At 42.8% G+C, this 25,314-nt stretch overlaps 2 protein-coding genes and 1 long non-coding RNA gene across 3 annotated transcripts; all 3 read right to left on the bottom strand.

The window, feature by feature from the left end:
* Window positions 1-574: 574 nt before the first annotated feature.
* Window positions 575-1,009, bottom strand: LOC121749129 (sulfated surface glycoprotein 185-like). The gene has a single exon (XM_042143730.1). The coding sequence runs from the start codon at window positions 1,007-1,009 to the stop codon at window positions 575-577; it is 435 nt and encodes a 144-aa protein (XP_041999664.1).
* A 7,592-nt stretch (window positions 1,010-8,601) lies between these two features.
* On the bottom strand, window positions 8,602-9,647 carry LOC121747469 (dnaJ homolog subfamily B member 3-like). The gene is made up of 5 exons (XM_042141503.1): window positions 9,437-9,647; window positions 9,256-9,343; window positions 9,111-9,172; window positions 8,951-9,007; window positions 8,602-8,863 (listed from the first exon to the last, which is right to left on the bottom strand). The coding sequence occupies exons 1-5, from the start codon at window positions 9,533-9,535 to the stop codon at window positions 8,711-8,713; spliced, it is 459 nt and encodes a 152-aa protein (XP_041997437.1). The 5' UTR covers window positions 9,536-9,647; the 3' UTR covers window positions 8,602-8,710.
* A 1,640-nt stretch (window positions 9,648-11,287) lies between these two features.
* On the bottom strand, window positions 11,288-23,580 carry LOC121747096. The gene is made up of 2 exons (XR_006039129.1): window positions 23,346-23,580; window positions 11,288-11,563 (listed from the first exon to the last, which is right to left on the bottom strand). It is a non-coding gene; the product is annotated as an uncharacterized LOC121747096 (long non-coding RNA).
* Window positions 23,581-25,314: the final 1,734 nt, after the last annotated feature.

Genomic DNA, 25,314 nt, shown 5'->3' with positions numbered 1-25,314 from the left:
TCAATTTTATGGATTATAGTAATAAACTTGAAACTAAATTTTCAAAAGATTTCTTCAAAGTTTGTAGAGCATGTATTGAGTGATGATATCATATCATCTACTACTATTAATTATGATATTCAAAATATATGATATAATCATATGTAGTAAATACATAAAATATAACAAAATCGCATATCAAATCGGGCCTTAATGGAATGTAGCACTATCATTGAACAAATGTGGCACGCTTTCCACCACCGCACAAAATTAAAGTAAAAAAAGCAAACAATCAAGAAATAAAATAAACATCTAGAATACACTGACGAAATATCATTAATTATTAACTAAGATCAGAATTACATCACATTAAAACAGTATACATGAAGCAGGAAATTAACCAAACTAAACAGGGGTTATTAAATTATTAATTACGACAATGAATTAAAGTACTCCATCAAACATGAACTCAAAAACAAACCTATTAATTAATTTAATCAGAAAGAAAATATTGATCTTCATCCCTTCGGATTCATATATTTGCAGAAAAGAATCATGAATGTTGTATTCTTTTCTTGCCAAAATACACAAATCTTCAAAAAGCTAGCGCCCACAACAAACAGCTGATGATCAAGAACGGAATATTTCCGACCAAAAAGCTGCGGCAGCCTCCGGAATAGGTCTGAATAACCGAATAAACATTTCCCGGCGGCCCATTAATGGATATGGATGGAGGGTTTGGGCCCTTGGGAGGTGTCTCTTCATCCGGAGGGTTTGGGCTCTTGGGAGGAATCTCTTCATCCGGCGCGGCGGGCGGCGGCGGACATATGTTGCTCGGCGGTGGAGACGGTGGCGGAGGCGATGGCGGCGGCGGAGATGGTGGCGGTGGAGATGGCTTTGGGGTACAAGGATTGTCACAAGGGCAATCCCCACACTTGTTCTCTAAATTAGGTGGATTTTCATCAGCTTGGATTAGAGATGAAAATAAAGCTAGGAAAATTGTGATTTGCAAGAGTTTGAGAGTGGGCATGGTTGAAGCTAAATTTCTTCAATTTTTGTAGGGGAGGGGATTGGAATATTTATGGAGGATAGACAGGGGAGTGTGACAATGTGAGTTTGCCTCCTGCAATACCATGGGATATATAAATGTGACAAAATTTGATTAAAGGGATAAGGGAATTTGCTGTTGCATTTGGATATTGCCCAATTTTTATGGACCTCAAGAGGGCATGTACTTGCTTTTTTGTTCCTATTTTAGTGTTACCAGAGTCGAATTGCCTGTGAACTATCCAGAATTTATTTATGGCTTCATAAAATGGAATTTATAGATTTTACTATAAATTAGTAGGAGTGTAAGATTGAAAAGGTTGGGGAATAAAGGTGCATGGTACTTAAAAAGAACATCAATTTTGATTCTCATCATCAAAATAGTGGTCCAATTTTTTTGACTATACAAAATTTAAACTCTTAGTTACTTTTACACCGATTTGGAAATAATAGTACTAATAAACATGAGTTTTTTTAGTATTGAGGGCTTTCCATGGAGATGAAGAAAGTAGTTACGTAATAATAACAGATGTCAAAATGTGCTAGTAATACAGAACAATGGTCTCATATTTAACATGAGAAATGAGAGATTTCAATGGAGTTTGCATGACTGAAAACTTGAAGAAAAGAAAGCTTCAATGGAATCTGCAAAGATGGAATAAAGGTAAATTCTTTTTTCCCCAAAAGAAAATTTGGGCAATCCCATCTTTGTTGTAAAAATGCCTATTCTAGATAATAAAGGAGAGGAAGTGATCAAAAATAAATTTTCAGAGTCAAACATTTTTTTATTTTTGGCAATGCTTCAGTTGCATAAACATTAAGTCCTCTCGAATGTAAATAAATTCCTAATTCTCGAATGTAAATAAATTCCTAATTTTATGCTACCATGTTTTAGAGCGTCCACAATGGCGGCGAGCGGACCGGCTAGCCGATTCCCGGCGCTGGCCGGTCCGCTCGCCGAACCATTGCAGCCGGCGAGCAGCAAATCGGCGAGCGCAGGCCGATTTTCGGGCGCTGACCGCCATTGCAGGCTCCCGATCGGCGAGCGATCAGCCAGACGATTTCTTATTTTTTTTAATTTAATTTTTGAAACACTATATATACGCGATTTGCACGTTATTTTCATTCGCACCACTTGTTTTAACGAGTTTTCTCTCTATCTTAATTTCTGTACAAGAGCAACAACGCGAAATGGAGCACAACAATGAGTCTACTCCAGTGATGAGTGGGTCTCAAACTCCCACGGTACCCATGGGAAGTGGATGGGTCCGATGGTCGGGTACTACAACATGTACCCTTGGAAGCAGATGATGCCCGGGATGGCATCCGGGGGTAGTATGCCTGGATGGCGGGGGATGCAGGGCGGGCCGGCGATGCCGGGCGGGCAGGGGGTACCGGGGATGCAACCCGGGATGCAGATGATGCCTGGGTGGCAGCCGGGGATGCAGCTGGGGATGTAGGGGACGCTGGGGGGGGGGACAACGTCTATCGTACCAGTTTTAATTTTTTGACTGCTTCTTCGCACACATCGACCCTATCGGAGACGCAGTTCACTGGGTGTGATACTTTCTCCTTAGAGGAGTTGGGATAGATCTCGGGGATGCGGACACTCCCGTTCAAACGGGGGAGTAGGGCGGGGTCGGGGCTCGCCAAAGAAGAAGAAGGGCAAGGGGAAGGGCAAGAGGGTGGTCGGCGAGTCGTCGCAGCCGGCTGGTGACGACAGCTCGGCACGGAGGAAGTGGACGGATACGGAGAACGTCGCGCTGTCCAAGGCGTGGGTGAGTGTTTGCGATGATCCCCTCGATTCGAACAATCAGAGGATCGTCAACTTGTGGGCTAAAATATCAGCAGCCTACAAGGCATTTTGCCCGGAGGGGAGGCCACACAGCGGGGAGGAGTGCCTAGGGCTGGAAATTTTTGATCCGACACGATAATCAGACACGAATCCGCACGAAGTTAACCCGACACGAACACACACGTTTAGGATTTGGGTCCTTATAGGGTCGACCCAATAAGAACCCAAAAATTTTAGGTTGGGTTGGGTTGGGTCGGATTTGGGTCGGGTTGGGTTATCCGTTAAGAAAAAAAATTTATTTTTATTAATTAAATTAATATATTAAATTTTAATTATTTTTATTAATTAATAAAATATTATATTTTAATTTTATTAGTAAAAATATGATTAATACTATTATTAATTATTTTTTATGATTAAAAAAATATTACCGCATACTTAAATTTTATAAAAAAATAATTATTTTAATTATTTTAACTATATTATTTATATTTAATTTTAATATACTTTAATTTTATTATTTAGATTTAAAAATTATTTAAATTAATTATTTAAATTTTGTAATATCTTATTTTATCGTGTAATATAAAATTTTAATTATATAATATCATATGTCGGTCGTTATCGTATAGCATTAAACTATATTGTATAGTAACTTACTATCATTAAAAGATGACCGATATTTTTTTGGATGACACGAAATCCGACACGAATCCGTTGGGTTGTACCCTATAAGAACACGATGATTTCAAGTTGGGTTGGGTTGGGACCCGATAAGGTTGGGTCGATTTGCCAGCCCTAGGAGTGCCGGAAGGGGTGGGACCAAATCAGGGCTGCGGTCTCCCGATTTTCGGGCTTGTACACCAACGCCCTCCGCATGCAGACCAGTGACCAAACTTACGAGGACTGCAGGAGGATAGCGAAGAAAGCCTTCCCCGTGCCTGGGCTTTATAAGGAGTTCACCTACTGGAACTGCTATGAGGTGCTGATGGACTCCGAGAAGTTTCGGGCAGGTGTCGATGATGGCTGGCCGAAGAAGCAGCGACTGAACTATACCGGTGATTACAGCGGCAGTAGCGGGGGTTCCCATGACCTCCCCGAGGATGTTCAGGAGTTCCCGTCCCCTCCCTCGTTTACTCGCCGCACTCGCCCGGTTGGTCAAAGGCGGGCGCAACGGTCTCGCCAGGGGTCCCAGGAGGTCCAGTCCGCATCCCCCCTGTTGGCAAGTCGACAACCGAGCTCGCCTTCTTCTCGCGTCAACAAACGCGGACTCAGATTTATAAGATCTTAGCTGACTGGAAGGGGGCAACTGACCCGTGGAGAAGAGGTTTCTTCACTCAATGCTCGAGAGTATGCGGGTCGATTTGGATGCCGCCGCGGCACAGTTAGGGGGCTCAGACGCGGGCGGCGACGACGGCGACAACGACGACGGCGACGACCACGACGAGTGAGGCGGAGGCGGGGGCTCGTGCGTGGAAGAGGGTTTTTTAAATTAATGTAATTTTTTTAATTAATGTACTTTTTTTAAATTTAAATGTTATTATTGAATTTTTCCGTATCTGTGTCGTAAATTTAATTCCGTATTTTGTGTGATTGGTAATTATTTATTTTTTATAATTTTGTTTATTGTGGCTAGCCTATTGATTGTCCAGTTACTTGTCCTGATGATGTGGCCGGAGGAGTTTTTAAGTGCTGATGATGTGGCAAGAGGAGTTGTAGCTAGCCTATGACTGGCCTATGGCTTGTCCAGAACCATTGTAGATGCTCTTAGTTTCTAAAATATATAACGTGTCTTGACATATGTATTATCAAGCGGTAGCCAAAATTATCACCTTAGTCATTGATCAGGCAAGCTCGAAATCGGGTTACATACACATGAGGAAAAATTATATAAAAAATTATTGAGTTAGGGAAATACTTAAAACGTGGAATTTATAAATGTATATGGCCGGGGGATATGGTGGAAAAAAGCAAAGAGAAAAAAAACATTTGATAAGAATATGATCACATAAATCTGAAGTATTTTAAAATGGGCTTTAATATTCTCTGCCCAGCCCACTGTCTACTGTCACTATCATTTACTATAACCATGATTTAGTAATTTGGGAACAGGACAATGAGATTAGTTAATTAACGACTTTAAATATGTCCATTTCTTACAAATCGAGCATACCATAAATTGCTGCTACTATTAGCTATGTTTTGTCTACTTTTTTTTTAAAAAAGCAACAATAAATGGTGCGTAATTTTCTTATAAACCATAATTTAGAGTGCAAGATTAATTTAATATAAGAGAAAGACTGAAAATTAAGTTTTTTTTAATGAAGAATGACATATTTGGTCTAGTATCATTAGATACGCATTGCTACAGGAGAAGCCACTGCAACTTACCTGCACATAAGTGCTATTTTCTAATCATGAGAAGATTGAAATTTAATAATTTTTTGTGAGTTAATATCCATAAAATATTAGGAAATATGACATATTTGGTCTAAGATCATTAGACATGTAGTGCTAAAAGAGAAGCCGCTACAACTTAATCGCATACACGTGCTATTTTTGAATTATGAGAAGACTGAATATTAATAGTTTAATGTGAGTGTATCCATAAAAGATTAAAAAAACATGACAAATTTGGTCTAAGACCATTACACACACATTGCTAAAAGAGAAGCCGCTACAACTTAGCCGCGTTCACGTGCTATTTTCTAATTATAAGAAGACTGAAAATTAATTGCTTCATGTGAGTTGTATTGTATCCATAAAAAATTAGAAAGTATGACATATTTAATCTTAGGGCATCCGCAATGGGCCGACGATGGCACGCCCGATGGCGCGCATCGTCCGCGCCATCCATCGTCCGCACCCATTGCGGGTGCGCGCCATAGGGCGCGGACGATAGTCGCGCCCTATACTTCGGTCGGGGAGGATGGCCATCGTCCGCGCCATCGTCCGCCCCATTGTGGAGGTCGCGGACGATCAACCGCGGTTTCATTTTTTTATAAATACCGTTCATTTGTAACATTTCATTTCACTCGATTTCATTTTCAAAACTTACAATTACATAATTACTACGAAATGGATTCAAGCCCCAATAGTCCTACGTTTAGCGCAGGGGCGCATTGGCCGGGTACAGAACCCGGCGATTATCGTTCGTTCGACACCAACGCCCATTACGATCCCGATTTCAGTACGGAATCGTATGGGTTGTCTGACATGGAGCCGTCTCCGCACCGCCCAACCGCAGCGGCCGATCCTGACCCCGCCGCGACCGCTTCCGCCCCAGCCAGAAAGAAGCGGAACCGGCACCGGGCGCAGAAGTTGCCGCCTCCCGGTGATTGCGATGAGTACGCCCCCAGCCGTACGAACTACAACGACGACGAAACTCTCAACTTGACCCGGTGTTGGGTAGATATATCGGAAGATCCGATATTCGCGAACAACCAGCGACAGATCGCGTACTGGGAACGCATCGCGGACCTCTACAATTCGGTGAAGCCGCCGACCGCGTACAAGCGCAAGCGTGAGCAACTCCGCAAGCACTGTGATCAAGTCAAGAAGCAAGTGAAATTGTACGCGGCGGAGTTCGAGAAGTTCACGCGGTCACAGGGGAGCGGCGAGAGCGCGAGCGACGTGCGGGCTAAAGCGCTGTTGTCGTACCGGTCGATGTACAGCGACTTCAAGCACGAGGCCATCTGGGCGCTCTTGAGGGACAAGCAGAAGTTCCAAGGTGGAATTCTGCTCACTGGTGCGCCGAAGAGGACGAAGACCACTGAAGCTGGTGATTGCACGAGCAGCGGCAGCGGCAACCACCCGGTTGACCTCAACCGGACGTACGTGGATGAAGGGAGTTCCGGCACACCGGTGTCCTTCCGGCGTCCTCCCGGCGTCAAGGCTGCGAAGGCCAAGGGGAAGGCGACCGCGACCTCATCGTCGACCGCTGCAACCCAAGCTCCGGTCCCGGTAGAGCTCCCGACCCAGACGGCCACCGCGTTTGAGTCGTTAGCAACAGCGTCGATGGCAAGGACGATGTTGCAGACGCACAAGACCCTCAAGAAGTGTACCGACCCCGACGAAGCCGAATATCTCCGGGCGTTACTCGGCTGCGTCGGAAGTTGGGAATTGGTCCGACTTAGTTTTTTTTATTATTAGTTCAATGATGTAGTTTTTTTTTATTAAAACTTCGCCGTTTGTTATTTAGACCGTTTTTTATTTACTCGTTACTTGTTATTTGAAAACAATTAAATTAATTAAATAAAACAATAAAATGATGATGTGGCGCGCCTTTGGGCGCCCCACTGCAGGTGGGGAGGTAGGAGGATAAAACTGCAGACGTGGCGCGCTTTAGGGCGGCCCATTGCTAATGCTCTTAAGACCATTTAGATATATAGAGCTTTAAGTCGCTATAACTTATCCGCATCCAAACAAATGGAGATTGGGAAAAAATCCTATTGATAATTGTACCCTTTCTAACTATGTTATGTGGCCGGAGTTCAACGACGGAGGAAAGAAAAAAACAAAGAGCTAGATAAGATTGAAATAACCGCGACATAAAACCTGATCTACAAAATTCTCGACGAAGACATATTGTCACTGTCGACACTGATCCCTCCACTCCCACTATCGGCGCAGTGATCACTTATACTCCCTCTGTTTCTTAAAAATATGAACTTTTAAAACGACATGTGTTTAAGCAAAATTGGTGAACTAAGCAAGAGAAAGAGAAAAAAATGGGAAAATTAAGAGATAGGAAGAGAAAAGATGGTATAGAATTAGAATGAGTGGATTGTAGAGTTGATTTTCTAAAATTGAAAGTAAGAAACATACGAAAAAAGAAAAGAGTTTCTGTTTTTAAGATTGAGGAAGAAACAACAGTACTAATGGGGTGAAGGGATGAAGACAGTTGGGGTGGAGGGATGGGCACCTGCAGTGGGAGTATGTCTTCATCAAGAATTTCGTACACCAGATTTGCCGCCTTATTAACCTGCGTCATGGTTTATTTCAATCTTTTCCAGCTCTTCCTTTTTTCCCTCCTCGTTCAACTCCACCCACCATACCTGCAAGAAAAGCTACAATTTCTCTTAAGATAGATGATAATAAGTTGTTGTTACTTCTCTTTTAGCACTGTGTGTCTATTACTATTACTATTACTATTACTATTAGATCAGATATGTCATACTTCCTAATCTCTTATGTATACAATTAATTTTAGTATTCTCATAATTAGAAAGTTCCACGTGGATGTGGCTAAGATGTAGTGATTTCTCTTTTATTACTGCCTGTTTAATGGTCTTAAACCAAATACTCCATATCATACTCCTTCCGTCCTATTATAAGCACTCCTTCCGTCCTATTATAAGCGAGACATTTTTTTGGACACATGATTTAAAAAAAATGATATTTAAAGAGTTAAATGAAGAGAGAGTAAAGTATGAGAGTGACTAAGGTAGAGACATGAAGAGAGAAATGTATTAAAAAAATTTTTTTGCTATAACTGGAAATTACTCATTTCAGATTGGGCATCCCAAAACGAAAAGTGACTCGATTATGATAGAAAGGAGTACTTTCTAATCAACTCCTTTCTAATCTTTTATGATACAACTCACATTAAACGATTTAATTTCCAGTCTCCTCGTAATTAGAATTGCATATTTATTAGTCGGGACAGTGAACTATCTTTAGTGATATGAAATTAAAATAACATTAATTATCATTTGACAAACCATTCAGGAACTAAAAGCGAGAAGTTTTGTGAAAAAAACTTAATAAAAATCATCAAATAATTTTAAAACATACTTTCATTAATTTCACATTAAACTGAATTGAGATGAAAAGCCCATAAATTGCAGGCCCATTTTGAGAGCCCAAGCTCTCTTCGCAGCAAACGATTCAAAAGCCCGAGCCACAGCCCATCCCAATAGATCTGTTGATAAATGCTTGTTTAGATTTTGTTGATGAATAGGTAGTCCACTGAAGAATCTCATAAGCTTTTGCCATCTCCCAAAACATGCCCTCCAATTCTTCAATGCTGTGTGTTTTCTCCTGTTTTCAACGCATTACTTCCATCATCAATCACACATTCATTCACCAATAATTCTTGCATACAAATGATTTTTTTAAAATTACTACCTCTTCTCTAGCATCATCAACAAGAGACATCATTTCTTGAACAAAATCCGAGAAACCCTGCAACAACAAACAAAATTTATGTACTATAGTATTTAACTAACTACACTAAAACAAACTCCCAAATGTTTCAAGGAAAGGAGAGTGAGAGACCAAGCTCTACCTCGTCTTCTTCATCGAACATGCCAGCATCATACAATGTTCGCTTTGTCCGATCTGATAAAACTGTTTTAACCATATCCAATAAAATTCAGCCAAATACACCCCAACATGTAAATCATCTTTTCTCATTGGCCAACTTATGTCACCTGAATATGCTTCTTGAATTTGCTGAAATCTATGTTTGGCCATGTCAACTAGTGAAGGGCTTGCATTCCACTTGTCAGGATGCCATTGCTGCAAAAAAAAACCCATTATTTAGCTTATTACTAATATATACTCCTAAGAAATGTCAAACGAATTCCACATATAGAAAGAGAGGATCGATACCATGGCAAGTTTACGATAAGCACGTCGAATTTCATCATCAGAAGAGTAAAAACTAACGCCAAGAACAGCGTAATATCCTTCTCTACTCTCCACCTCCATTGCCAACAATTATCTCAAGTGTTTCTGACTCACATTATATATGTAAGCAAAATAATCAAAATAGTGGTCCACATTAATGAGGCGAGGCCAAATAACTCAAGGGTTTCTGATTCTCTGGATTCTGGAATGTTCTAGAGGGCTTCGTTTCTTACATTGTTTTCTTTCTTATTCTTAAACTTTACAAAAATTGTGGCAATCAATATGTTACTACCTTTTCCTGCTGTGGTCCAGACTCTCTTGGCGGTGCAGATTTTTTATCCTAATTTTGTGCATTTTGTTAGCACAGAGTTAAGTAAAAGAAATGGCAGTTGAGATGGAAACGCGTATCATTTCTAGTCACGAATTTCTCAACTACACATGCAGATGAAGAAGGGAAATTTGTATTCAAATCATTTTTCACTATACTAGCTACATTTAAACTAATAAAATATGGGTGAGGAACAGAATGTCTTGATTAATGTGCGATTTCTTCTGATGATGCCGTTAACTTTAAACATTAAACTGTTTTTTTCCCTATTCTCTTCAGTTTTAATTGGGCTCATAGTATTTAAGATTCAGATTCATTTGTTATCACTAGTTGCTTTTTATTTTTCTCTTTTATACTCTACCATTTTATCTCTCATACTTTATATTTCACGTTAAAACACATGTCGTCCACTCATAGGACTATCTTCTGCTGATGGAGGGAGCATTTATATAGAGATGTAGTACTTCCTCCGTCCCACTAAAGATGACCCACTTTCATTTTTAGTTTGTCTCACCCAAGATGACTCATTGCTAAAAATGGAAACCCCTTTTATCTCTACTTTATTCCCTCTCTCTTATTTTATTCTCTTCATCCAACACACAAAATAAAGTTACATAAAATCTCGTGCCGCCCAAGGAATGTGTCATCTTCCTTGGGACGGAGGGAGTAGCAAATAGAAATTTTTGAATCCCGCAAGTATAGTTAACAACAATCTGTAATGTTGATTTCTTTATAACCAATGATTGTTACTATAAATAAATTTTCATGCATTTTATATATAAAAATGCGCAATTAATTTTAATCAATGTGTGAAGAAAACCTCAATTTGTAAAACAAGTCGTGGTTATCCATTTACTAATCTCATCCATTTGTGTATGTGCATATCATATATAGGTGATCAAATAGAAACTTCCCTTCGCAATAATGGGAGCCGGATCACAAGTGCTACTAGCTAGTTATATGATCCACGGCCATTTCAAAGTGAATGAGTATTGCACTCATATAGAACTCATGGGATCGAAGTGAAGTCGACGATATCTAGAAAGATCAAATTTAATACTAGAATTTTTGCATACTCGTGAGCTGATGGTGAGATCGACCCCTACACAAATATGCATTATTCAATGCGAAGAAGCATATATTGCTGTAAAATTTAATCATAGTTTCTACTTAATTATATATATGGTGACAAAATTTCCTACCAAACCTTCCCAATATATATAAACTAATAAATGGGAATTTCTAGCTTGAGCACTAGATTGGTACCAACCCTAATTTTTAGGGTTCGCCCGATGCTTAAAAATACACGACTTTTAGTTTATTAGGTCTGGCTCTTTATGTCATAAAGTTTTGCAGTTGCCTATTAACTATAACCAAACTATTGCTTATAAATAGAGAGTAGTACTCCTAAGCAAACGGCTAACAGTAATAGCTGCAGATCATGAGTTGTTCTCACATCATATAACAGTATGTTAAATTGAATAAATATTAGTACAAAAGTGAAAAGTCGTGCACCAAATCCAATAAAATCGATAGGCGATCATTCTAAATATACACGATATGGACATCACATGCAAAAATAACGTAGAAACTGTTGAAACAAAATACCAAACTGAGATCAATCTCATGATCTACACATGAGGTGTATTATTGTATATAAATTATTTGTAAATACAAATTCATTAATAGCAATTCAGTGCCCTGCAAATAGATGATTAAATACATGGAGTAACATACAGGAAATGATCGAAGCTGCAAACCTCTTGCCGTTTCCGGTGCAACTGAAAAATTGAATCCCATGCTTAGCCTTGGCAAGCCAGCAGTCAGTTGCAAGTATAACTTAGCTTCATTGTCTGTTCAACCTTAAAACTAATCCTAAACACCCTTTTTAATTTACTAATCGTCATAATAAATGATCTACCAAACAAACTCATATTTCAATCTCTTATCTCATTTCATTTAAAACTTTTGACAATTAAAACGATCTACAACATATCGCGTCTCATTTCATACAAAAACTTTAAACTAATTAAAACGACCACCAATTTTATTTTATCATAATCTTCACAAATTTGAATACACACACTCCCATAGAGTTTGCTACGTTAAATTCAAGCAGTAATGGCAATGGGCTTCCATGGCCCCCCTACTTACACGTTTATAAAAAGAATCACTTATTTATACCCATACTGTACACCAACCCATATATATTGTCACGTATATTTATTTGGTAGATAGAGTTTTAAAATTATAAAAAGTGAGAAGTATAGTTGGCTTTGTAACGTAGATGACAAAAAATAAAGCAGTTTCAAGACTAGAAGGGTCCAAAGCTAAATCGGTTGCAGCGCAATCTAAGGAAAGTACAAGTTCCTAAATGTTCTACTCCATATTCATTTCTTCATCTTTATAAATATATATACACATTCCCTTATGATTCAATATATTGCATCATTCATCAACATCTATTAATATACATATCACGATTGATTACTGATGGGGTACGAACTAAACCCTAATGGCAAGCCCAATAACAGTGACGGCCCATCAGCCCAGAGCCCTAGAAAGAGTATCTGTTCGGCACGACCAAAGAGTTCGGCACGACCAAAGAGTTCGGACTCAGCCTACAGCTCGGTAAAAGCCGACCAGTCAAGCTCTCCTCTCAGATCGGCAAGAGTTGATCGGTAAAGTCCAGCAGTTCGGTCTCAGCATTCGACCGAACTAGGAGTTAGTGGACTCATGAAAGGCCTCCACGACCTCCACTATACCCACGATCTATTTAGTGGTATGAAGCAGTTATTGAGCAGTTATTGCTCACCCACGATCTTGTTAGTGGGGCTGCAAACCACGATCCTAGTTCAATGTATAAATAGAACTTAGATCAGATAGAAAAGGGTTAAGCTCTCTAGAGATAAAATAGCATATAGCAAGTCTGTGTTGTAAGCTGTATTTTCGCAGATCAAGCAATACAAACCTGCCCTCATTTCTCCCCGTGGACGTAGATTTACCTCAGTAAATCGAACCACGTAAATTCACCGTGTCGTAATTTATTTTTACGAGCATTTATCATCATCAGAAATTCGCGGAATCATCACTGGCGCCGTCTGTGGGAAACAGAGAACAAAATTTGTGATAAAGCGAATTTTTGATCCATTTTTTCCACCCAAAAAATGCATACCAGATCGCAGAGTGCCCGTATTCCTGCCCGTGAGAACCAGGAGGAAGCCAATCCATCCCACAGGTCTGGAAAACAGCCTAGGGATAAATCCACCACCAGTTCTCATGGCGAAGGAACAAGCCGCTCCAAAAATCGTCCCACTGAGTCTTCCCAGCAGCCCGATTTGAATGAGGCTGTCAAGCAGTTTTTGGAGGCGAAGCAGGAGGAATTCTTAACCTTCCTGCGGAAAAGCCAAAAACAGTCGGAGACGAAAACGGCGGATTCTCCTTCTCCCTCCGCACAAGAAAGTCACTACCGCAGTAGTGCCGTGGCTTCCAGGAAGAAGAGTCCTCAGCCCCGACATATTCCTGTTCCTCCTCGGTACCGGAATCACAGGAGAACTCAATCTCCTCCATACCGACGAGATATCGGATTCGCCGTGTACGGAGCACTGAAGACTCCGTTCTCGGACGACATCACCCGAACTCCCCTACCACAGAACTACCGAACTCCGTCGATGACTTACGACGGGCTCGTGGACCCTCACGATTTCTTGGGGCGCTATCAATATAACATGGCGAACCAGGGTCTCAACGAGGTCCACATGTGCAAGCTGTTTCCCGAGCTGCTCATCGGGAACGCGAGAAGGTGGTTCGATAGCCTCCCCCAAGGCAGCATCAGATCTTACCGAGATCTAATGGATGCCTTCCACAGGAGGTTTTTTCAGAAAGCGGAAGCCCGAATCACTTCGGCTCAGCTGCTTTCCATTCGTCAAGGTCGCGACGAAAAAATCAGCGACTTTATGACAAGATTCCACAAGGAATGCCTGCAAGTAGACGATCTCAACGATCTGCTTGTCATTTCGGCATTCCAAAATGGAATCCTGCCCGGAGCTCTCTACAGGAAGCTCGTTGAGTGCGGTCCGCAGACAGCTCAGGAAATGTGGGACATTGCGGACCAGTACTCCCGGGCCGATGAGGCAGACCGTCGCAAACGGTCGTTAGACAGCTCATCGTCCCGAGGAGACAGAAGGAAGCCCGATCATAGCGATCAGGGGCATCCTCGCCGGACTCCATTTGAAAGAATTCAAAGGGCTCCGGTGCAAGACAGATTGGGACCTCGTCTCAATCCCGAGAAGCCGCCCGCCCAGTTCGTCCCGCTGAACAAGCCGAGAGCGGAAATTTTCGAATTGCACTCTGACCTATTCGAAAAGCCAAAGCGGATGACGAAATCAGCCGCGCGCCGACCACAGGATAGCTACTGCTCCTACCATCAAGACCACGGTCACGATACTGAGGAGTGCAGAAACTTGGCTGCAGGTATCGACGTTCTTGTGAAGGCAGGGACATTGAAAAAATACCGAAGCAAGCAGCCAAAGAAGAATGAAAAGCAGAGTGGTGCGAACTGCGCTCCTCAGGATCCGAAAAGGCAGCCGGATCCCGAAGACGATGACGAGCCGCAATATGATGGAGTAATCCAGACTATTGACGCGCTCCCTGCCGGGAAGACCAAGTCGTCCCTAAAGTCAGAACGCAGAGGCTCCAATCGAGAGGAGCCAACGCATAAAAGGCTGAAGCAGGACGAAGTGATTACGTTCTCGGCTGCTGATCCCGTCCCGGCCATCTCTCCTCACCAAGACGCCATTGTCATCCAAGCCGGAGTGGCAAACAAACTGATCCACAGGGTGTTTGTGGATACAGGAGCGTCGGTTAGCATTCTTTTTAAAGAGTGCTTCGACAAACTAGAAGTGGACCCAGCTCGGCTCAGTCCGGCTCCGCTTCCCCTGAAGAGCTTCACCCAGGAGGACACCCGCCCTGAAGGTATTATCAGCCTTCCGATCACGGTGGGGAAAGCGCCTACTAGCTCCAGTACGATGATTGAGTTTTTCGTGGTGAAAGCTCGGTCCCCGTACAACGTCATCCTGGGAAGAGACTGGCTCAACACAGTTCGGGCCGTTTGCTCCACCTATCACCTCACCATCAAGATCCCCACTAAAGGAGGGATAGCGGTCATCCGAGGTGACCAAAAGAGAGCAAAGGAATGTCTGCAAATTGCGCTTAGAAGTGCCGAGCAGTCAGATCGGCACCACCAAGCATAGCAATCACAGCAGCCGGAGTCAGAGGCGATGACCGAAGTCATACCGGAGCCGAACTCGATGACAGTTCAGCTGTACGAAGACGATCCATCCAGAACGGTTAAGATCGGCTTCGCGGGAACGCCCCTACTTCGGGAAAAAACCATCCAGCTCCTCAAGGAGTATAAAGACGTCTTTGCATGGTCTCCGTTGGACATGACCGGAGTGCCCCCCGAGGTAATCACTCATCGGTTAAATATTGATCCTTCAGTCCGGCCGATAAAACAGAAGCAAAGACTCTTTGCGGCAGAACGAAATCAAGTCATCCATGACGAAGTCCGTCAATTATTGAAGGCGGATGTGTTATTCGAAGTGAAGTACCCTTCGTGGGTAGCCAATCCTGTCATGATCAAGAAAAAGGAAGGAGGATGGCGGATGTGCATAGATTTCACCGATCTAAATAAGCACTGTCCCAAAGATTGCTATCCCCTTCCGAACATAGATAAAAAAGTAGAAGCTTTGATAGGCTTTGAAATTTTTTGTTTTCTTGATCTGTACAAAGGATACCATCAAGTTTTAATGGATGAGATTGACGCTTCAAAAACGGCCTTCATTACTGATTTCGGCATTTTCGCTTATAAAAAGATGCCATTCGGTTTAAAGAATGCCGGAGCCACTTATCAAAGGATGGTAGACAAGCTTTTTCGGCACCTGATTGGAAAGGAGGTCGAAGTGTATGTTGACGATATAGTCGTCAAAAGCAAAAGCACTTCGGAGTACGAGCACAACCTCAAGTCCACTCTCAACGTGCTCAAGAAAGCCAACCTCAAACTTAATCCCCAAAAGTGTACCTTTTTGGTAGATTCGGGAAAGTTTCTGGGTTGTTGGGTTTCAAAGGACGGACTCAAGGCAAACCCCTCAAAAGTTCAAGTTGTTCAAAACATGGGAATGCCGAAGTCCATACATGACGTGCAAAGGCTAACCGGATGTCTAGCCGCACTGAATCGATTCCTTTCTCAAGCAGCCGAAAAGCAACTGCCGTTCTTCACGGTGTTGAAAAAGGCACCAAAGTTCGAGTGGGGAGCCGAGCAGAAAAAGACCTTTGACGAGCTCAAAAGTTATCTAGCCGAGCTTCCTATGCTCTCTGCTCCAACCGAAGCCGAAGTAATATTCTTATACTTAGCGGCATCGGATCAAACCATCAGCGCGGTGCTTGTACGAGAAGAAGGCCTAAAGCAGCTTCCCATCTACTTTACAAGCCGAGCATTAAGAGGTCCAGAAACAAGGTATCAACCACTGGAAAAGATTGCTCTGGCATTAGTAAATGCAGCAAGGAGACTGCGGCCATACTTCTATGCTCACAAGGTATGCGTCTTAACTGATCTGCCACTTCGGCAAGTGTTGACCAAACCGGAAGCATCAGGCAGAATCGCCAAGTGGGCTATAGAGTTGGGAGAGCACACAATTGAATATCTACCTCGGAAAGCCATCAAGGGACAAGCCTTGGCAGATTTTCTTGCAGAAGCAAAGTTCGATCAAGCAATTCCTGTTATTGCCGAACAGAAGAATTCTGCCAATGCCGAACTAGCACAGCCCTTGGAATCCGAAGTAGAACCGCCGGACTGCTGGAGCGGATTCGTAGATGGAGCTTCAAACAAGATGGGAAGTGGAGCTGGTATTCTACTTGTCGCTCCCGACGGACACGAGGTAACCTACTCACTTCGGTTCCTATTCCCCACTACTAATAATGAAGCCGAGTACGAAGCCCTCCTGGCCGGACTCCAGCTAGCGCAAAGTCTGCTCGTCAAATCTCTCAAAGTCCATTGTGATTCACAAGTCATAGTAAATCACATGTTGGGTACAAGTGAAGCTCGTGACGAGAGAATGAAGAAGTATTTGGACAAAGCGCAAAGCATCAGCCGAAGTTTCTCATATTTTCGGATAATCCGCATTCCCAGAGCGGAAAATAGCCGAGCAGATACCTTAAGTAAGTTGGCCTCAGATCCGAGCTCAAAGGCGGAAGAATTAATGCATCGAAGCATTGATGAAGCCGAGGTACATTCAGTATCCAGCTCGCCGAACTGGATGACGCCGATCTTGCAGTATCTGGATCAAGGACAATTGCCCGAGGATAAGAGAGAAGCTCGGAAGATCACGTGCCGAGCTCTTCGGTACGAACTTCATGAAGGAGTCCTCTTTAGAAAGTCTTACCTCCAGCCGTTATTGCGGTGCGTAGGACCAGAAGAGACGGACTACATCCTCAGAGAAGTTCATGAAGGATCGTGCGGTAGCCACATCGGAGCCAGAGCTTTAGCTAAAAAAGTTCTGAGATGGGGATATTATTGGCCAACCATGGTACAAGAGGCAGTGCAGCTCGTCAAGAAGTGTACGAAGTGCCAAATTCATGCAAATGTCCCAAGGATGCCGCAGACCGATCTGTACACTATGCAAAGCCCTTGGCCTTTCATGCAATGGGGCATAGACATAGTGGGACCACTTCCTCAAGCTCCTCGGCAAATGAAATTCCTTATCGTTGCCGTGGACTACTTCACGAAGTGGGTGGAGGCTGAACCATTAGCTACGATAACGAGCTCAAAGGCATTGGACTTCGTCTGGAAGAACATAGTGTGCCGATTTGGCATACCCCACATCCTCATCTCGGATAATGGGACTCAGTTCACCGACAAGACGTTCAAGAATTGGTGCCAAGAGCTGAACATTCAACAGCGGTTCACTTCGGTCTCCCATCCCCAAGCAAACGGACAAACGGAAGTAACGAACCGGATTCTGGTGAAAGGGTTAAAAGCTCGGTTAGAACAAGCCAAAGGACAATGGGTAGAAAATCTCCCTCAAGTCCTATGGTCCTACCGAACTACACCCAAAACCTCCAACGGTGAAACTCCGTATAGTCTGGTGTACGGCACTGAAGCCGTAATTCCGGTGGAGATCGGCGTACCCAGTCCCCGAACTCTAAACTTCTCCTCAGAAATGAATGACGACGGACTGAGAGCCGAACTAGATCTCGCCGAAGAAAGAAGAGAATTGGCGTGCATAAAAGCAGCCAAGTATAAGGAGCAAGTAGCCCGGTATTATAACCAAAGGGTGAAAAAGCTTCAATTTCAAGTGGGAGATCTCGTCTTGAGAAACAACGAAGTAAGCCGAGCAGAAAAGCTGGGCAAACTCGAGCCCACATGGGAGGGTCCGTATCGGGTGTCAGAAGTCCTCGGCAAAGGGTCTTATAAATTGACTCACATGTCAGGAGAACAAGTACCCCGAACATGGCACGTCTCCAACCTCAAGAAGTTCCACTTGTAAGAGACAAAGTCCGGTCAGTCTGTCTTGTGTCTAGTTCGGTCATAGGGGTACATGTTTTTATTTGTTTGTTTTTTTACTTGTACCTTTTACTTGTCGTTTTATGAAAAGTTTAAAGTTTTTTTCTTTCGTCTTTTTCATTTTTTCTCTATGTGTTTTGTCTCTATGTGCTTGTCGTCTCTTACAAATGGTACCAAGGTATATCGTTCTTTAAAGACTGATCCCCTTTTTAGATCGATTATTAAAGACTATTGTGAGTCCAAGCTTCTAAGGAGGATATAAGACCACAATTCAGCTTAACAAGCAGTCCGTCTGAAACGAACTGCAATAAGCCAACGATTGTGCGTCCAAGCTTCCAAGGAGGATACAAGACCGCAATTCAGCTTAATAAGCACTTCGTCTGAAACGAACTGCAATAAGGGAAAGTCCGATCCACGCGATAAACCTCGCCGAATTAGGACGACCGAGTTCGGTCAAAGAAGTTTACCTCATAAGACCGAGGACGACCATGTCTAGTCAAAGAGGTTTACTGCATAAGACCACTTCGGTTAACTGGGAAAGTCCGATCCACGCGATAAAACTCGCCGAATTAGGACAAGGGAAAGTTCGATCCCGGCGACAAAAATCGCCAAATTAGAACACAAACCAAGTCCGGTCAAAGATGTTTATTTCATCAGACCAAAGACGAGTCCGGTCAAAGATGTTTATTTCATCAGACCAAAGACAAGTCCGGTCAAAGATGTTTATTTCATCAGACCAAAGACGAGTCCGGTCAAAGATGTTTATTTCATCAGACCAAAGACGAGTCCGGTCAAAGATGTTTATTTAATCAGACCAAAGACGAGTCCGGTCAAAGAAGTTTATTTCATAAGACCAAGGACCAAGTCCGATCAAAGAAGTATACTTCATAAGACCGAGGACAAGTACGATGAAATTTTTTCGCTAAGCTGTAAATACAGTGTTAGAGGCGGAAACAAAATTTCATTTTTCAAATCTTGTTCAGCATACAACTCCGCTACCCTACTATTACAAAGGACTATTCTACTGTCCGGGGTTGCTAAAGTTGAGCCACCTATTCACAAAATCCTCTGGAAGCCGAGTTCGGTCGTTCCGAGCAGATGAAGAATAAGCAGGTCGACGAGATGCTATCCTCGACCCAACGCCTCTTCCCCGAGCCCGAGAAGTCCTAACACCTCGGCGATGAAGAGTCTCTGCAATAAGCATCTGCTGATCTTGCTCGCTCATAGTCACAACTCCTCGGCGAATTTCAGTCCGTCCCTGTCTTGACGATTCCGGTTGCTCCTGAGCCCGTTCTCGTCTAGACGTTTCCGGCCACAGTTCGTCAACTCGACTCTGAACATCTGATATGGTCAATCCCCCGCGCACACGGATGTAATCCTCGTACGCAGTCCTCTCAGCAATGGTCGTATTCAGCTCGGCCTCCAGATCCTTCTTATCGGACTCTAAGTCCTTATTATCGGCCTCCAGCTTCACTAAACGAGCCAGAAGCTCATCATTCTTCGTCTGATCGGCTATAGCTCTTTTCTCAGCTTCGTCTAAAGCCGAAGAGTACAGCCGTTTCCAGTGAAGTATCTCCATCTCCTTGAGTACAAAGCAGCTATATTAGTTCGGCAGCTGTACCGAGCAGATAGTAAAATACAACAGGAGTAAAGGCGAGTACGAAAAGCTATACGAAGACAAGTGTAGAGAATTTTTCATTCACAAGGAAAAATTTTTACACTAGGAGGGCTTCAAGGCCATTTTACAAAGAAGAAACTAGACTAAGAGAAGGGAGACGAAATCATACTCCGCCAGCTTCGTCTCCGGCTCCTCGCTCTGGTTCAGCTTCTTTCTCCTGAGCTACCTCGGCCTCGGCCTCGCATCCTGCCGGCCTCGCCTCCGCCTCCTGATCGGCTTCCTCCTCTGGATGCCCGGCCCGCTCGACTTCGGCCTCCGGCTCCAGCGGCTCGGCCTCACCCTCTCCGTTGTAAGTCGAAGCGGGTGAAACAGGTCCCACGGAGGCAAAGATAGCCTCCAGGTTCTCGTCCCGATCAGCTCGACAACTCCGGACTCGGTCTGCAGAAAGCAGGACCGAGGATGAAGCGAGCTCCTCAAGGAGCGGCAGATTCTGAAGCCGAGCTGCTATCTCTCGGCTGTACAGAGGCAGCACGACGTCGGCCCCCTGCTCGCCCTTATCGGCAATTAGCCTTACCAGACTACCGACAAAGGCCGAAAACTGGCTGCTCAAAAAGAGTCTCTCCGTGTAGGCACGGAGACCCTCTCCTTGGGCAACCACGGCGGCAGCATCCCTCTGTTTCGTCTGTTCTCGCTGGATGACGAGCTGGTTTTTGGCAAACTGAGCTTCATCCTGGGCCGAAATCCTAGCAGCCCTGGCTTTCTCAAAGTTTGCCTCAGCCTGCTCGGCCCGGTGACAAGCAGCCGCCAATTTCCTCTGCATCTCGGCATAGTCGTTGGACGCTTTGGAGAGTTCGACGGCGACGAGCTTGGAGAGCATATCATTCCTCTGAAAATGGATAAGGAAAAAAGTTAACAGAGGGCACCAAAAATACAGGACAGAAGCCAAGCCAAGGAATCAAGAAGACAATTCACCTCGGCGAAGTCCGTGGGCCATAGAAATGGCTCACAGATATGCTCCGAAGGAGGCGCCAAGACCATGTCTTTCTCTGGCGCTCTCGGGGGCTTCTGGGTCTTCCCCTTCCTACTTGCCGAAGTCGACTCCGGCTTCTTTGGACCCGAAGAGGTCTTTTGCCTCTTCGGATTCTTCTCGGCATCAGGCGCCGAGCTGGTAGCCTTCTCTCTCTCCGGCTCCACAAGCTCGGAGGACTTTCTGATAGCCTTATTCAACATGAACACTGCCAAAAAGCAAGAAAGCAAAGTCAGATTTTCTTCGTTAAAGCAGTAGAGCATAAAGATAAAGAGAAATCCTCACCCTCGGCCTCTTCGTCCGAAGACGAGATGTCGAACACGACGTCGCCCTTGACGAGCTCAGACTCCGTGTATTGTTTCCTAACTATGGGAATCTTGTTGAGCTCGCCATCGAGCTCGTCCAACGGTTCAGGCCGAGGGTGACGGATAACGGACTCCGGCCCTCTCCAGGGAAAACTAGGAGCCGCGGTCCTATCATAGTAGAAGAAGCGATTTTGCCACTTCGGCCACTTCGTTTTACAAAAGGCCCTAAAGGGCTGTAAAGGGATCAAGTAAAACCAAGACCCCTTCCTCTTAAATTGAAAGAATTTAAGGATCGCCTTCAAAGACAAATCCCTTCCTAACCTACGGAGTTCGGCAGCGAAGGCCGACAAGTGCCTCCAAGAGTTCGGAGTCACCTGGCCTAAAGGAAGCTGAAAAAAATCTAGTAAATCTATAAAGGCAGAAGGGAGGGGGAAACGAAGCCCGCATTCTAAGCAGGCCTCGTACACGGTGACGTAACCCTCCGGCGGGGAGTCAGCCCTGTGATCACCGTCAGGTACCACCGCCTTCCCCCCAGGAAAAGAGTATTTTTCGTAAAGGGATATCACAGTATCCTTACTCAAGATACTGTGAAAATACTCTACGGTCTTCTCCCCGGATTCTTTCCGGCTAGAAGACCCCTTACCCCCTTTCCTAACGCTACCCGACTCCGAAGAAGAAGAAGAAGACATTTTTCTTACTTTTTGAAGGTGAAGATAGTCTGAAAAAATTCTTGAAAGCGGAGAGAGAATTTTCGCAAGAAAGAGAGTATAGAAGACGCAACAGCAAAAGTGCTTCAATGATGAAGAAAGAGCGTATTTATCAGATACGGGAAAGATTTCGAAATCGTTGCGCCGTTTCGAATCCCACCTTTTCAGGAATCAACGGCCGGATTTTACTGTCGCATTTAATGCAGGCATGCGCTAGGCACGTCCCCTGACGTCAGCCTCCCCCTTACCGTTATCCAGAATGCCGAAGTGACTCACCTCGCCGAAGTGATCCACTTCGCTTTTCGGGGGGGGTAGTGATGGGGTACGAACTAAACCCTAATGGCAAGCCCAATAACAGTGACGGCCCATCAGCCCAGAGCCCTAGAAAGAGTATCTGTTCGGCACGACCAAAGAGTTCGGCACGACCAAAGAGTTCGGACTCAGCCTACAGCTCGGTAAAAGCCGACCAGTCAAGCTCTCCTCTCAGATCGGCAAGAGTTGATCGGTAAAGTCCAGCAGTTCGGTCTCAGCATTCGACCGAACTAGGAGTTAGTGGACTCATGAAAGGCCTCCACGACCTCCACTATACCCACGATCTATTTAGTGGTATGAAGCAGTTATTGAGCAGTTATTGCTCACCCACGATCTTGTTAGTGGGGCTGCAAACCACGATCCTAGTTCAATGTATAAATAGAACTTAGATCAGATAGAAAAGGGTTAAGCTCTCTAGAGATAAAATAGCATATAGCAAGTCTGTGTTGTAAGCTGTATTTTCGCAGATCAAGCAATACAAACCTGCCCTCATTTCTCCCCGTGGACGTAGATTTACCTCAGTAAATCGAACCACGTAAATTCACCGTGTCGTAATTTATTTTTACGAGCATTTATCATCATCAGAAATTCGCGGAATCATCAATTACTAATTCAGTCACCCATGAGAATCACAAAAGTAAGGTGATATGTAGTAATTCTGGTTATTATAAATAGTATAAATACATATATTTTCATTGAAAGTTCTATACTTATAAAACATGACTAGCAAAACTTATTAAGGAACGTTTAAAATATACTCCTTATGCGACAACAATCTTGTAATCAGAGTTAACGGTGGGATATTTGTTTGCACAAAATCTATTCTCCAAAACGATCATCCATAATTTGAGATTTCATGGAAGAATTTTAAAAATTTTAATCATCCATGTGGTTTAATTAAAATATACAAATCTTATGAATCAAAATATTATGCGCAGAAACTAGGGTTTTGTAAGGTCGAACAGACAATGAAGCAAAGGCAAACTGCAAAAGGCGACTGCTCACTTAACAAGAATAGTATGGAAATCACTTACTTGTTTCACCTCACCAATCCATGTCATCATCATCATCATCATCATCATCATCTCAATCTTCTCACCGAGAAAACCCCTAATTAATATGAAGAGCACAAACCATAGATAAATTAAAATTCAACAAAAACTGAGAAATTTATGGAATTTGCTATAAGCTTGTCCAAGATCAGAACTAATCAATATAAGATGGAGAATTGAAGAAATGAGAAGAGAAAGACATGAATGCAGAGGCGGCATCGTGTTGATTGTTGATGAGTGGAATTTATAGGCACACAAATAAAGGTTCCAAAGATATTTGGCTCGTGTGGAAGTAATCAAAGTGGTTAAAATCTATGCTCTCACACGTGACTTTAGGTTTGACCGACTGGTGAAGATTTCTGCCTTTTTAATTCACATTTTCACCAACCCATTCTCCCCCAAATTGCACCCAAATTAGAAATTAATCTATGTTTTCATTTAAAGTTTACGTCTTTTTAAAAAATAATTTAGGACTACTATTTATGTCGAGATAGTCCGCCTTTTTTATTTTATAAGCGATAAATAGGTACAAATATTCCCCCGGAAAAAATTTTGTGGGGTACATGATAAATGATGCTAAGTATAATGAAGAAGTCCGGCCCACCTCAAGACTGGGTAAAATAAAAAATCTCGATATTATCAAAATAATCCCCATTAGTTTCCAACCACAGATGAACAAAGCAAGAGGATATTAATTAGTTTGTTCTAAAAATTCATAAATTTGATAAAGATATTGCATTGAAAGGATTAAGTTGCTCTTTAAAAATACGCTTGGCTTTTAAAATATTTTTTGTTCACTGTGATTACTGTCTAGTGCCAAAGATTTCATGTACGTGGCCACCAAATGTATCAAGTCAAATTTAGCGTGGCACAGATCTTTACATGTCAAATTTACGAGGCCACCAAATGTATCATGTCAACTTTATTACCTGAAAGAATACAATAATTCATTGCGGCAAATTCGAGGTAATTAGTTAACTTTCCACGAATGGAAAACAATGGTACATCTCAGGTTTTTATGCAAACCAATTTAAATAATGTACTGTCTGCTACCAATACCATCGCATCATTTCCAAATTTATTGATATATGACGATACAAAAAGCTTCGTCAACTCAAAACAGTTAACTGATCAAGCTGCTAAAGTCGATCGTTGCTCCTATCTCTGGGGCCAGATGTGACTAATGAAATCTATATATATATATATATATATAGATGCATATGGCGGTGTCCAAACAAATTCCATGCTCAATTATCAATTTTTGCTTGCTATAACTTAGTTTCCGTGAAAATTGAAGTTTTAAATAAATATTGAAAGGGTAGGTGGGATCGACCGCTCAAAAATGGAGAGTTATTGTGCGGCTAAGATTTCTCCTCTAAAAAATTTCTAGCCCGCCAAGTATATAAATCATGTGATGTACATAACTTGAAAAACAACAATCATAACAAAGCAAATTAAGAGAGAAATAAATTAAATCAAGTATATGCTAAAATGAAAAGGAGAAGAAGAGGAAAATGAATGAAATTAGGGTTTTGGGAGACGTTCAATAACAGATAATGAAGCAAATTAAGCATGAAAGCCACTCACCCTTTTTCATATTCCAATGGCGGCTTCTCTGCTTCTAAATATAGAGAGAGAAATTGTTGTATTGATAAACTAATAAGTTTCAGACAACGAAACTACGTTATTGGTGGTGTTGACTTAGATTTAATAAGCAGAGATGAAGATGTGGAAAGAGACTCAATTCGATAACGGTCTGCCAAATGCAAATTTTGAAATTTATTGAATTTAAATTGTACATGGCTCGTGTGAACTATTTCAATAATTGCTTAAACCTGTTTGACTGACTGGTGAGATTTCAAATAGGCTTCTAACTCCCCACCTTCCACTACTTCGGTTTTCTCACGTATCGATCCTAATTAATTTCTGATTATTTGAAAGTACTATACTT

Source organism: Salvia splendens, chromosome 9 (genome assembly GCF_004379255.2).
Source record: "Salvia splendens isolate huo1 chromosome 9, SspV2, whole genome shotgun sequence".
Taxonomy (NCBI): Eukaryota; Viridiplantae; Streptophyta; class Magnoliopsida; order Lamiales; family Lamiaceae; genus Salvia; species Salvia splendens.
This window is presented reverse-complemented; position numbering and strand designations above follow the sequence as displayed.